The 13,891-nt window shown below is 37.9% G+C and overlaps 3 protein-coding genes and 1 pseudogene across 5 annotated transcripts; 2 read left to right on the top strand and 2 right to left on the bottom strand.

The window, feature by feature from the left end:
• LOC104718397 (probable apyrase 7) lies at window positions 1,574–5,089 on the bottom strand. 3 transcript variants are annotated; one of them, XM_010436137.2, is made up of 4 exons: window positions 4,770–5,089; window positions 2,513–4,623; window positions 2,086–2,378; window positions 1,574–1,852 (listed from the first exon to the last, which is right to left on the bottom strand). In XM_010436137.2, exons 2-3 carry the CDS (start codon window positions 4,479–4,481, stop codon window positions 2,101–2,103), a joined length of 2,247 nt encoding a protein of 748 aa, XP_010434439.1. In that variant the 5' UTR covers window positions 4,482–4,623; window positions 4,770–5,089; the 3' UTR covers window positions 1,574–1,852; window positions 2,086–2,100. The 3 variants fall into 3 exon arrangements, with proteins under 3 accessions (XP_010434439.1, XP_010434438.1, XP_010434440.1); XM_010436136.2 differs by lacking the exon at window positions 1,574–1,852 and having other exon boundaries at window positions 1,907–2,378; XM_010436138.2 differs by lacking the exon at window positions 1,574–1,852 and having other exon boundaries at window positions 1,907–2,378; window positions 4,781–5,064.
• Window positions 5,692–7,959, bottom strand: LOC104718396 (WAT1-related protein At4g19185). The gene is made up of 7 exons (XM_010436134.2): window positions 7,745–7,959; window positions 7,199–7,261; window positions 6,990–7,106; window positions 6,620–6,905; window positions 6,342–6,497; window positions 6,096–6,247; window positions 5,692–5,982 (listed from the first exon to the last, which is right to left on the bottom strand). The coding sequence occupies exons 1-7, from the start codon at window positions 7,957–7,959 to the stop codon at window positions 5,778–5,780; spliced, it is 1,194 nt and encodes a 397-aa protein (XP_010434436.1). The 3' UTR covers window positions 5,692–5,777.
• On the top strand, window positions 8,508–11,290 carry LOC104718395 (uncharacterized zinc finger CCHC domain-containing protein At4g19190-like). The gene is made up of 7 exons (XM_010436133.2): window positions 8,508–8,808; window positions 8,891–8,953; window positions 9,247–9,398; window positions 9,497–9,622; window positions 9,706–9,907; window positions 10,036–10,150; window positions 10,256–11,290. Exons 1-7 carry the CDS (start codon window positions 8,572–8,574, stop codon window positions 11,152–11,154), a joined length of 1,794 nt encoding a protein of 597 aa, XP_010434435.1. The 5' UTR covers window positions 8,508–8,571; the 3' UTR covers window positions 11,155–11,290.
• LOC104720244 overlaps window positions 11,305–13,891 on the top strand; it is a 3,754-nt pseudogene continuing 1,167 nt past the window's right edge.

The following is a 13,891-nucleotide window of genomic DNA, read 5'->3' as shown; positions in this document are numbered from 1 at the left end:
CAAATATTCTGATATTCGGATATTTGTACATGTCATCCGAATCTGAATCCGAAATACCTAATTCGAACATGCAGTATAGAAATAGTCGAACGGTTCTATACCTCTAAATCTGAAAATCTGAAATATCCAAAAATCCGAACACGAACGGATATCCGAACACCCAAAACTAGCTAATAGAAATTAGTTCCAAGTATTGTCCGATTTTATTAAGTCTAACACAAAATATGACTATTTCTAAAAGAACGAAATCGGAACATATATTGTTGGAAAAAATGAAACTGCTAGATTTTAATACTCTATTTAGTTGATAACCACTCTTAATGTATGTTTTGAAACACTTATTAGTGGAAATAGGAAAGATCAGTTAACGGATAAAGAACTACAATATAGTGATTCACAAAAAAAAAAAAAAAAAAAAAAAAAAAAAAAAAAAAAAAAAAAAAAAAANTAAATGTTTTATTTGTATAAGTTGGACAGATAAATTAGGAACGTGAAAAAGTTGTGTTTTATCGATGGGACCAACGAGACATTATTATTTTCAGCAAAACATGAGGTTCGTATATGGTTATGGCCCTACTTCATTTATAGCAACAAATACAACGACCTTTAACGAATGTAACCTCTTTGATGTAATTTTTGTTTTGTTTATGCATACCGTGAAATAAACTCAAAGCCCTGCGGACCATTTGATTACCTCAGTGTGTGATTAGTCCGGTTGTATGGGGTTTCATGCTCTGTGTTTGAGGAATGCTAGTTCTTCCTCTGTTTCTTTTCTAAAAATTAAAATTTGTACTTGAACTTTTGTTCTTTTGATGGGGATTCTTAAAAAGAAAACATCTTTTTGATCTCAAAGAGAAAAGGAATAAATAACCACTCTTTTATTTCAATTATTGTTGATTTTGTTGGGTTGGAATCAAAGCAAACGAGTGGCCAAAGCAATAAACGAACGAGAGTGACACTGACATAGATGTAAGATTTATCCTTCCGTCTGAGACCAAAGAGTACGCTTGTTAACATCGACTTAAATAAATGTCTTTATATTTTGGGATCAAGATTCACGTGATGGGCGATCAATCCCAACAGAAAAAAACAATAGCTGACGTTTATGGCAATGAAAATTACTGAGACAGACTCGTTTCGTCACATACTTTCAATCAATCTGACGAAATGTTTTACTTGGTAATCAAGTCTTCAGAACCAATCACATAATCTCTAGATCTATTACCCACTAGTCACTAGATCAGGTAAGCAAAATATGTTTAACGATGCAACTAACAAGAACCAATCTGTACAACTTTACTTGATCAAAACTATTGAAATAGAGATCATTAGGATAAACATTTTTATTTGGTTATCTGATATTCTGAACCGAACCTATTACCACAAGTTAAACATTAGGAGGAGTGGTTAAATAATCTACGCACTCGATCAATATGCAAAATATCTAAACCATATATTTGAAATATGATCCATAGGAAGATAAGTCAAAGTCCAGGTGATAGTTGCTATGATTATTCAATATCTAAATGTCAACCACACACAATGGTCCCAGATTGATATGAGCTATACAATCTAACACAAGGACACTGTTTATATTGGATATTTTCATGGTAAAAAGACACTTTTAGCCTCGAATCTTGCAATGAGACCAAGTTTAAACAATATATAACAGATTCTACTTTTTTTGTTGTCATCCTTTAGATATGATGATAAGCATCAAAGAGCAGAAAATAAGCACTTACAGGACTTATTCTAGGCTTGAAACATAAACCACTCAATCCGGGAATCGATTCTTCTCTTTCTAGCTGCTCAAACCCAAGAAACTTTGGGATGGTAAGAACTTGGACCGGCTCTGTACAAGAAAGAATTTGGAGAAATACAAGAAGGGTAAAGAGGAAGAGAGTGATAGATAGTCGAATTTGGGTTAAATTAGTAATCATATATAGTATATGGTATAGAAAGAATTACATGTGAACTGACACAAGGAAATCTTTTGAGTTTTTTCTCTTTTTCTTTAGATAATATGATATTTTTATACCTAGAAAAGAGAAATTCTGAGTGTATGGAAGTGATAAAAGACCGTACCAAAAAATTCTTCTCCTACATCTTGAGCATGTGTGATTCAGCGAGCGACGAACTAAGATCTTCTCGAGATTGTGATCTCCGGCTTTGGAGACGCATTTGACTTCGGCGAGGGGAGGACCAGAAGGAACTAGTACTGTCATATTGCATATCCCCTAAGCTATCAGAAGAACAACTATGCATTACGGAGCTGCTCGATGAGTACAATGAAGATTCCATGAGCTGTACGCTGCTTCCAAAACTAAATGGCCTACGCGGTGATCCTCGGACTGTTGGACTCAATGGTGTCTTTACACCTGAAAGAAAAAACCTCTACGAATGAATATCTACGCAAAAAGGAAACTGAAGGCATAAGAAAATACTATATGAAGAACTGAGAACATAGCAGGTACAGCTGGTCCTAAATGAAGATTATATAAAAATTAGTTACCCGTGCTCATAGGACTCCATCGCTGGAATCTAAAGGGAGTCGGGATGTTGAGAACAGATGAAGCTGATGTGCTATTGTGTCTAAAAAGTGGAAGATAGGATTTTCTAAAGAATCTTGGCAAACAATTGCTGACTCGTGATAGTGCACAGAGAAGCAGAAGCAATGAAACGAGCACAACAGATATAAGGGCCACTGGGTTTATCTTCATGCTGAGAGTCTCATAGCTCTTTAGTCCCGGTGTAGAAGAAAGAGCTTTCCCTGCTTCCAGAAGAGCTACCCCAAGTGTCCAAGTTATACCCCCAGACCCAATTATGATTTGTTTATCTGTAATATATAAACCTTCTCGTAACAGGGAGACTATGTATGGCGCTCTAAAGCAGTACTGTTCAATGAAGGGTTGTGGAGAAACACTGGTTCTGGCAACTTGCCAAGCCTTCTCACAAAATTCCCTACCCTTTTCCAAGACATCATCAAGGGAAGCTTCAGCACTTAAATTGAAAAAACGGTACACCACAAAGAATCCGGATACAGCATAGAACTGACCATGAGGATGAGGGTAACCATCAGGAAGAGCGCAAGGCTGCAAATCACAATCAACTCCAAGTTTTGTGTTCGACCATTCAGAGCTATTAACAGCTTTTTTTGCCAGTGCGCTGCACTCTTCCCAATTTGGAGCACCAACAAGCTTGATAGGAACTCCTGACTTCCCTTTCTTACCTCCTCGGAGACTGGAGGCGCATTGAGAACATATGTACTGTCCTTTGTATCCGGTGTTTAAGCAAGGATGTTTCATTTCCAGTTTTCCTTCAATCAAATCAGACTTATTGACATTTGGTAGTCTCTTTAAAAGGTGAACAACCGACCTTTCAAACGCATCATTAAGACCATATCCCGCGAGAGAATATGCACTAAGATGATGGTTAACAGATCCAATTCTGAGATTTAGGTTGGTCTCATTATGTGTTCGCTCCTCATTCTCAAAGGTTACCTGCAATGATGAACCACCTAAGTCAAGTGCACCAAATGTTGCCTTCTTTGGTACAGCTCCCAACATGCTTGTTTGGTAATTAAGGGCGGTCCATCCAAAATAAGCTTCCTCTGTACCACTGATGATCTTAACCCACTCCCTCCGGCAAGTGAAGGGCGACTTCGCTAGTATAGACCACACATTACCTAAAATCCAGCTTGAATCAGCAGGACGGAGCCTCCGGACGCCCGCTGTTGCATAAACAAAGAGTGATGTGGTTCTATGAGCATGCTTGGGGATTTGTTTCTCTGCCCACTGAATAAGTGGTTTTATCGCTTTTTTTAACCCTGATCTGTTGTTGACAAGCTTATCAAAACCAGGCTCTGTCTCCATCCGATCATAAGCACGGCCACTACTCTTTCTAGAAATACCCTCTGTCAAAGATTTCATAACGATGGGGAGACTACTATCTTTCTTGTAATTTATAGTGCCCTGATAGACATACGCGCGAGTACCTGTGCTTCCACAGTCAAACACAACATAATATCTGGATGCTCCCCGTGACCAGTTTGTATAAATATACATGGAGACTATATACACCAGAAAAGCAAACAGAATCAAGCACATAACGATCATAAACGCACGGATACATTTACGGCGTGTAGATTGGTTGGTACCACTCGGAACACCTGCCTTTTCCTTGGACAAACTAGATCCATTCTGTCCCCATGATATAGTTTGCCGTTTAGTGCTTAACTCAGCTTCCTTAGCAAGAATAGACTCTTCAGGATCAAACCCATGATACGAAGAAAAATCTTGGAGAGACGCAGCGTGTCTCAAACTATTCTTTCGTCCACCATTCCCAAAACTAATCGAATCTGACTCTAACGTTCCTACATCGGGTGATGAACCAGTAGGCAAATACGGAACAGATGATTGTGAACCCGATGAAAACCGACTCGATGCAGCATTAAAAAGTTCAGTGATCCTACCAAAAACCATATCTCTTGCCTACATATAAACCTCCAAAACTGCTTTTACTTAGAAGAAAACTTAACAACAACTCAAACACAACCTTCTCCGTAGTGTTTCAATGCAGAAGCACAACAAACTCTTCACATCCTTCTTCATTCTTCTGTGGAAACTACACAAATCAAATCAAACGTTATGTGATTTCACAAATCAATAAAAAAACACAAAGCGATCTGCAGTTCAAAATCGAAACACATATGCGATAACAATTCAACAACTCAAATCATATAAAAATTGAAAAAGCTAGGGTACAATTACCAGAAACACACATTGGTAGAGAACGAAGAACAAAAAACTCTAGCCCACCGTCAAAGCGTTCTCAGCTCTCTTTAGATCTCGTATGTCGCAGCGTCTTATAAAGCGCATACACTACACGCGCACATGCGTTTAATCCCCACGAATCGTCGTCTTCGTAAAAAACAATCGAGAATCTTCAGCAGATCTGACGAGTATCAGGCTAAAACCACACGAGACTCAGACCAGAGAAAGACGAAGACGAAGACGTTGGGGAGAGAGAGAGAGAGAGAGAGAGATCCGTTTTGCGAAAGACCTCTTTTGCNTTTTGCCTTTTGTCCTCTGATTTCAACTGAAACGTCTTGCTCAATTTCTTGGGGTTATTTTATGAATGTCTGAAAACGTTTGGGGTGGAAATATAAATCAATCAAAAGTTCATTAATATTTTCGCAAATCATGTTTTTTTGTTAGTTTAAAAATGCTAATGGTGTGTGTGTCGTCGACAATATTTTGTCAAAATCGTATATTTTTATTAATATTTAACCGTATTTAAATCTAAAGCTATACTAATAAGATTATTCATGTTTAAATATGTGAACTAAATTGGGATAAGACCAACTTCTTTTTGGAATTGTACAACCCCCACTATTGTTATGTGTTCTTACCAAAAAAAGCCACATATTTTTTCGAACTTTATTGTGATCTTCCTACCCTAAGATTTAAAAAGCTATGACTCGTATATCATATCGTCTTTGTCATTATAATCGATTGCTAAAAATATTCAAAAGGTTAAAAGATGACATGTCATCTTCATAGCCTATATAGTTTTAGACCTAAATCCACTACGAATTAATTATTGTCTGGGACTTACCTTTGACTAAATTCAACAACTAGATGAACTTTCAAGATTAATAAAGTAAATAGCAATGAAGCAACACTATGAATCTGTTGAAGGTAATCAAAGAAGATATTAATAAGATATGAATGTAACAATAAGTTATAACTGTTGTAAAAAAATGGGTTCTGGTCTTTTTAGTCTGCAGATTTCAGAGAGGAACTGGGTAATCCAGAAAACAAATGTCCTAATCTGTTGACTGTCCCATTAAATATCAGTGGTTCCGAGGTTTTAACACCATGAGACGGGATCCCAATCCCGGAAAGCCCTGTTTTCCGCTCTCTAAATGATGCCCAAGTGACCATATATAGTCCTAAAATGATGAAGAATCCACCCACAACGCTGCGTTGAGGAAAACAAATCAGAGTTAGAAGAAAGTCTTGGAACTGAAGTAATGTGAAACGGTCAAGCAGATGTATGAACGATTATAAAAGATTCCAGAAAATGTAAATAACCTTCCGAGATAAATAGGGCTACCGAGAAAGATTCTCGATAAGAAAGCTGATGCAGCGGGCTGAAGAGGATTGTAGAGAGCAACCAAGGCAGGACCAATAATCTTGTTGGACCAAGTCAAAAGTCCATAGTTTAGTGCTGATGCGATGACTCCCTAGAAAGAAGAAAAAAATCAGATGACTTTGTGTCAACGATTACGAGAGAAACATGTGAGTGAATTAAAAAATAATAATCTTGCTGCAACTTACTGCATATATAACTGCAAGAACCTCAGATTGTGTTAGCCTCCAATCTAATGGCTCCTTTACCATAAAGAAAGCTGTTATGCACATTAGTAGTGTACCGAAGAAGTATGCTAATGCAGCAACTGAAAGATTTGCCGGATACTTCTTCAAAAGCGGCGCCTGGAGAGTTTCCATTATTACATCAGCATTTAAAGACACATTCACAGTGGTTAGTAAGTATCCTGCAGTTTATGTGTTGGTCTAAACTAACCAAAGAACAGAAACAATGAAGAGATTTTTACCTGAATGGCAAGAAAAGTAGCCATACCCATGCAGTTTCCAATCAAGCATAAAACCCCAATGTGAAATTGCTCAAGTCCAAGATCGAGCAAACCAGAGACTAACCACCCAGTAGGCTCAGGTTGACCTTTAGCACTAATTTCATTGTTCATTGCAAAGTCTGCATCTTTATCTCCTACCAAGGCCGGACCACGAAATAGAACCATAAAGACGGCACCCAAAACACACACAAGTGTGCCTGCAACCTTAGTCTGACCTTCGATTCTCAACAAATTCACTCTTTCTGTACTGCATACAAAGTAGGAGACATCAGAAAGCGGAGAAGTGAAGGCAACACCTAAGAGGAGAACTTTTAAAGTGAATCATACTCACCCCATCATTACAGCCAAGAGAAAGGTAAAGACCGGGATGGATGGTTGAATGGCAGCAGCATAAGTTGGATTTGTGTATGTAAGACCGATAAGAAATAACAATTGGTTGCCAAATACCCTATCAAAAACGCAGAGGTAGCTTTACTGAGATGCTCAATCTGCGTAAACGCTATTACAATACATTGAGACCGGATAGGGATGATTTCTTACCCTACTAAACCCAGGAAGAAGAATGACAGGAGGAGGCTTTTATTCATTGGAGTTCTGATCCTTCTACATACATGAAAGATGAACAATGTTCATTGATTAGAATTTGAAAACTTGAACCAGATCCAAGTTTCTAATGTACTTATTGCAAAATCCGAAGAAGAAACATAGAACTCAAGAAAACATGACCAATCGTACTTGCAATCTATGATCTCAACGAGTATCTAAATCTACCAACAGTGGAACTAAAAGGAACACAAATCTTAACTTAAGTCAACGCACATTGCTAAGAATCTGAATTCTAGTTCTTCTATTATGAAGATCACACTGACTCTAAATACCCATAACTTATACAAATTCATCAGTGAGAAACCCTATTTCAAATTCCAAAAATACATTACCAACGGATCAGGCAAACAACAAAGGAGGCTGTATTGTTCTTACTTCATACAAATCGATCAAATTAAATAGGAATCAATTGCAACCCATCTCGAGAACGTAACTCAGAACTGTGTAAAACGGAACAAAGGAGGAAGAGAAAGGTGATACCTTTCGCGGAAGTAAGCGAGAGGAGCGAGAATAGAGAGAGCAAGAAGATCACGGCAGACGCAGAAGACAAGCTGGTTGACTCCAACGTTAAGAGCTACTTTTGTAATCACATGGTATCCACCATTAAAGAGCTGAACAAAAGCCATGGCGGTGTGCGCCCTCCGAGCGTCTCTCTCCGCCGATCCGCCTCCGGTCAGGCTCATCGGCGCCGTCATCTTTCCGATTTATTCGGCACCTCGCTCACTCTCTCCGACTCTTTAAATAGTTCTTATTAGATGTAGCGAAGACTAAAAAGTGAGATCTTTGGTTACTTAGGAATAAATCAAAGCTGCTTCTTGGAGTTTGTGGAGTCTTTTCTCTAGGTTCTGTACTAAAATTCCTATGAATTTTTATACAATTTTAATGAGATTTTTTAATTAAACACAAAAAAAAAACTTGATAATGCGTTTTATTAAAAATATCAAATATGTAAAACCCAGTACACAAATATTAATTAGTTTAACCTAGTTTTTAACGATTTTGCATTATTTACGTAATTAAAATTTCAATATAAAAAGTAAGATTATATAGCTTTTCTAAAATATTTTAATTTTTTTTTTCTTTTGAATCAGAGATAATCCCTTGATTTTTTGTGCAAATACAAAATTAATTGTTGACAATAAAAACAAAATTAATTAAAAGTTTAAAACAGAGATAAATAGAAATAGAAATAAATATTGCAAAACAATGGGGCAAATTAGTTATTTCTAATATAAAATTGAAATTCTAAAAGAGCGGAGGGAGTAATTTTTAATTGCGACGCATTAGGCATTGTTTTTGGCTCAGACATGGACGGGAGCGAAGAAGGAAGCGGAATACGGCTGAGCAAGAGATTCGCCGGCGGGAAAGTCACCGGCGGTAGTTTAGAGGTCGATTACAAGACCAAATCCGGTACCGCTTGGAGCCACTCCTTCCTCAATCAGAAGCCATGGCATCCTCTTTCTTATCCCAACCAGCGCCGCAAATGGATCGCCGAGCAGACACATGCCCAACACGACCGCAGAGCCGAAGAGGTGGCTCGCGAGGTACGCATCACATATGGTCACCGGTTTCTCTTAATCGATTCAATTCGTGTTATCCTTACTTCCCTGTTTCGTGAATTCGCAGTTTGCGCAAGAGCAGGAGTTTTTCAAGCAAGCGGCTCTCATCTCGAAGAAAGAAAGAGAGAAGGTTAGTTTCTCTTTAGTTAGATTTAGGGTTTATGTTATTCAGATCTTAGTTTTTAGTACCGTAGCCCTAGGGTGGTTTCTAAATTCTTATGCTTCAGATTAGGGTTTCTGTATTCTTAGGCTGAATTGTTTATCCACTTGTTGCTGACTCTCTCCAATCCATCAATATTGTCTCCCCATTTAGACCTTTTTGATGTCAAAATATATAGAAGCATTGGGAATTGGTGAAGTGGTAGTGATTCTACTTAGTTTTGTTTTGTTACAATGATACTGATTCATGAGATTGATGTGCAGATCGAAACCATGAAAGCTGTGAGTTTCATGTATGTTCGCCCACCTGGCTATGATCCTGAAAGTGCCAAAGCAGCAGAATACGCAGCTGAGAAAAACAAGGGTCAGGGTTCTTCAACTCAGGATTCAATGGCGGACGATAATGTTGGTTCTAAGTATGTTGACAGAAACTAATAATTGATTTCACAAATTATTGTATAAAGTTACATCCTCAAAGAGTAATAGCTTATTTTCTATCTTCGATGTAATGTAGACCAGAAGAATCACAAGGCGGGGTAGACCGTACAGGCCAAGAAAGGAAGAAACCACGACCTAAAGATGTTTTTGGGCGTGCTCTTCCTACTGAAGAAGAATTTGAGGTCCTTAAAAATGCACCAAGGTATTGTTAAAATGTTAATCGTTAAATACTCCAGTGTCATTGTGGAAATATTGCAACATGTAAATATGATTGGAATTGTGCAGGATGGAGACTGGTATTCCTGGGAGAGTAAAGCCATTTGCAGTGGAAGTGCGTAATGTGAAATGTCTGAGATGTGGAAACTTTGGCCATCAAAGCGGTGATCGTGACTGTCCATTAAAGGATGCAGTAATGCCAAATGAAGAACTTCGACTGAAAAGAGATGATCCTTTGACTGCTATCATTGCGCATACAGATCCCAGTGAGGTTGGTGTTAGTTTCTCTTAATTCTCATCTTTCAAAATCGTTCATCAACTAGTTGGCATAGGTTTGGATAATTGCAGGTTGAATGGTTTATGTATCATTAACTGGAAATGCTCTCTAAATTTTTGCAGCCTCTGAAGTGGGAGTTGAAGCAAAAGCCAGGGTTAAGTCCACCTCGCGGGGGTTTTGATCTCGATGATCCAAATCAACAAATTGTCGCTGAAGATATATTTGACGAATATGGAGGTGAATTTCAATTTCTTATTTCTCTAAAAGTTTTTCTTATCATAAATCCCATCTCATCTTTTATTTTGTATGTACTTATTTTTCCAATTTCTTTTGATATCTCAGGGTTCCTTGAGGGCAGCATCCCAATAGAATTACTTAAAAGTATGTCGTCGGATAAGAAAAGAAAATCTAGAAAGAACAAAAAGCACAAGAATCATTCATCACGTACTGTTGAGGAGACTGATGAATCTTCAACAGGCTCAGAAGATAGTAGAGAGAAGAGAGGCTCGAAGAAGCATAAGAAACTTAAGAAGAAGAGCAAGAAGCATTATGATTCTGAGTCACTCTCCTCGGAAGATTCAGATTCTGACAGTTACCGTCTGAGTAGGAGAAGACACACCAAGCATGTTGATTCGTCTGCGACATTAAAATCTGAGGGTTACCACCAAGGAAACAGTCACAGAGAAAAGCATTACGATGGCGAGAAGCACCCAAAACGTAAGGAAATCATGGATAGAGCACCTTCTGCGTCATCTGATGATTCAGATTATTATAGAAGTCACAGTAGTAGAAAGACAAGGTCAGAAGATGATTACAAAAGCCATCACAGGGAGAGAAAGCAAGTGCAGCATAATAACGATCCTGTTTCAGAGATTAGTCAGAAACATGATAATTTGGAGCCTGGAAAGCTTCATAGAGTGGAGAAAGAGCATAGATATGATGAGAGAAGACACAGATACGTCGATATGGAGTCTGAGAATCGTCATAGATCCGAGAAGAAATCAAGATATGATGATCATGATTCTGAGAGGTATCACAGGTGTGTGAAAGGCAAAGAAAAGCATGTGTATGATGATCCTGAAGGGTTTTCTGACAGATACAGAAGCAATAAGAATGGAGAATCTGATTCGGAATCAAACTATAGAAGTAGAAAGCAGAAGCATGAGTTGTCATTGGAAGAAGAAGAAGAAGAAGAGAAGTCTCATAAACATCGATACAGCACCAACCGAAGGAGAAACTGAGTCCTTTGCTATGTTTATTTTGTCCTGGACCTTAAGTTATGGTTCCGGTCTGAATGAGATTGAGAGATATGTGCGATTGGTTTTTTTGTCTTTGTATAATGTGCGTTTATAAAGAAGCTTAATGAGCTTATTACTGTTTCTTAGTTCCCTTTACTTGTTTAATTCGGTTACGTGACAAGCCAAATTATGACGTAGGGAGCAATCGAGCTCATAACACGGGACAACTATGATTACGAATAGCAAACAAAACGGTGCGTTTTAAGTATTGTTTCCCGCCGGAGGCATTTGAAGAGCAAGTGAGAGAAGAGAATCCATGTCCTTAATTCAGCGTCGGTTGAATCGTTTTCATGGATTATCATCTGTTAATGCTTGGAACATTCAGATACGAGAAGCGGTGAATCGAAATGATCCGGTGGAATCACTTCTTCTGTTTAAAGAAATGAAGCGCGGAGGATTTAAACCAAACAACTTTACCTTTCCATTCGTGGCGAAGGCGTGTGCTAGACTCTCTGATAGTGCCTACTGTGAGATGCTTAATGCCCATGTTTTAAAGTCTCCGTTTTGGTCTGATGTGTTCGTTGGGACTGCGACGGTTGATATGTTTGTGAAATGTAATTCTCTGGATTATGCCGCGAAGGTGTTTGAGAGAATGCCTGAGAGAGATGTTACCACTTGGAACGCAATGCTCTCTGCTTTTTGTCAGTCGGGTCACACGAATAAGGCGTTTTCTCTATTTCGTGAAATGAGACTCTACGAGATCCCACCTGATTCTGTGACTGTTATGGCATTGATTCATTCTGCTTCCTTTGAAAAAAGTTTGAAGCTTTTGAAGGCTATGCATGCTTTAGGGATGCATTTAGGTGTAGATGTACAAGTTACAGTCGCAAATACTTGGATTTCTAGTTATGCGAAATGTGGTGATTTGGATTCAGCAAAATCAGTCTTTGAAGCTATTGACAGAAGTGACAGAACCGTTGTGTCTTGGAATTCTATGTTCAAAGCATATTCAGTTTTTAGTGAAGTATTTGCTGCTTTTGGTCTTTACCGGTTGATGCTGCGTGAAGAGTTTAAGCCTGATTTGAGCACCTTCATTAACCTGGCTGCATCGGGTCAGAACCCTTAAACACTAACACAAGGAAGACTGATTCATTCTCATGCAATCCATCTCGGTATGGATCAAGATATCGAAGCGATCAATACCTTCATTTCTATGTATTCGAAATCCGGGGATACTTGTTCAGCGAGGCTTTTGTTTGACACAATGCCTTTCAGAACATGTGTTTCTTGGACTGTGATGATAAGTGCGTATGCTGAGAAAGGCGACATGGTTGAAGCTTTGGCCTTATTTCATGTCATGACCAAAACAGGAGAGAAACCAGATCTAGTTACCTTACTGTCCCTCATTTCAGGTTGTGGAAAATTTGGTTCACTGGAGATTGGAAAATGGATAGATGCTAGAGCAGATATGTACGGGTGCAAGAAAGATAATGTCATGGTTTGCAATGCTCTTATTGATATGTACTCAAAATGTGGAAGTATACCCGAAGCTCGAGACATCTTCGATAACATGTCTGAGAAAACTGTTGTCACATGGACTACAATGATAGCTGGATATGCTTTGAACGGAATCTTCGTCAAAGCTTTGGAACTATTCGACAAGATGATAGATTTGGATCATAAACCAAATCACATAACATTCCTTGCCGTTCTTCAGGCTTGTGCTCATTCGGGTTCTCTGGAGAAAGGTTGGGAGTGTTTTCTCATCATGAAACAAGTACACAACATCAGTCCTGGGTTAGAACATTACTCTTGTATGGTAGATCTTCTTGGAAAAAAGGGAAAGCTCGAAGAAGCATTAGAACTTATCCGTAACATGTCAGCTAAACCCGATGCTGGCATATGGGGAGCATTGCTTAGTGCGTGCAAGTTCCACCGCAATGTAAAGATAGCTGAACAGGCGGCTGACAGTCTTTTTAACTTGGAACCGCAAATGGCTGCGCCTTATGTAGAAATGGCAAACATATATGCAGCTGCTGGTATGTGGGATGGTTTTGCGAGGATCAGATCCATGATGAAACACAGGAACATTAGAAAGTATCCACGCGAAAGCGTGATTCAGGTGAACGGAAAGAATCACACTTTCACTGTTGGTGAACACGGTCATGTAGAGAATGAAGCTAGAGCGAAACCTCTATAAATTAATACTCTATAAATTAATAAACACTATAAATTAAAAAAATTTGTTGGTCCCAAGTCGGGCCAATGTAAAAATTAACAATATTCGATAAGATAATAAGATAATAATTTTTTCGAAATCTCCTTATAAAATATGGTCCCAATAATATCATAAATTAATAATTATATAAATATATATATATATATATATTGATATAATAGTGTATGTTTCTCCTAAAGCTCAATTCTATAGAACAATTGTAATGTTGTATTTTCAACCTATAATAATATCTCTAAAATATTTTATAACATGTCATACAAATAATTAAAATTTAAAGTTTTAATTTTTAGATATGCATCATTTACAATTTGATAATTTGACAGATTATTAAAATAGGAGAATTGATATTATTATTCATAGATTTGAATTTATGTGTCTCATGTGTATAAGTCAATTTGTCTATAATATTTGTAATTTATTGTAAATAGTGCTTTCTAAATATTACAAGTTCAATTCCTAAACCATAAAATTTATAACATCCGAAAGTTTAATCTTATTTTG

This window comes from Camelina sativa, chromosome 10, assembly GCF_000633955.1.
Source record: "Camelina sativa cultivar DH55 chromosome 10, Cs, whole genome shotgun sequence".
Lineage (NCBI taxonomy): Eukaryota > Viridiplantae > Streptophyta > Magnoliopsida > Brassicales > Brassicaceae > Camelina > Camelina sativa.
Note: the sequence above shows the minus strand (reverse complement) of the source record. Positions and strands in the feature narration are given on the sequence as shown.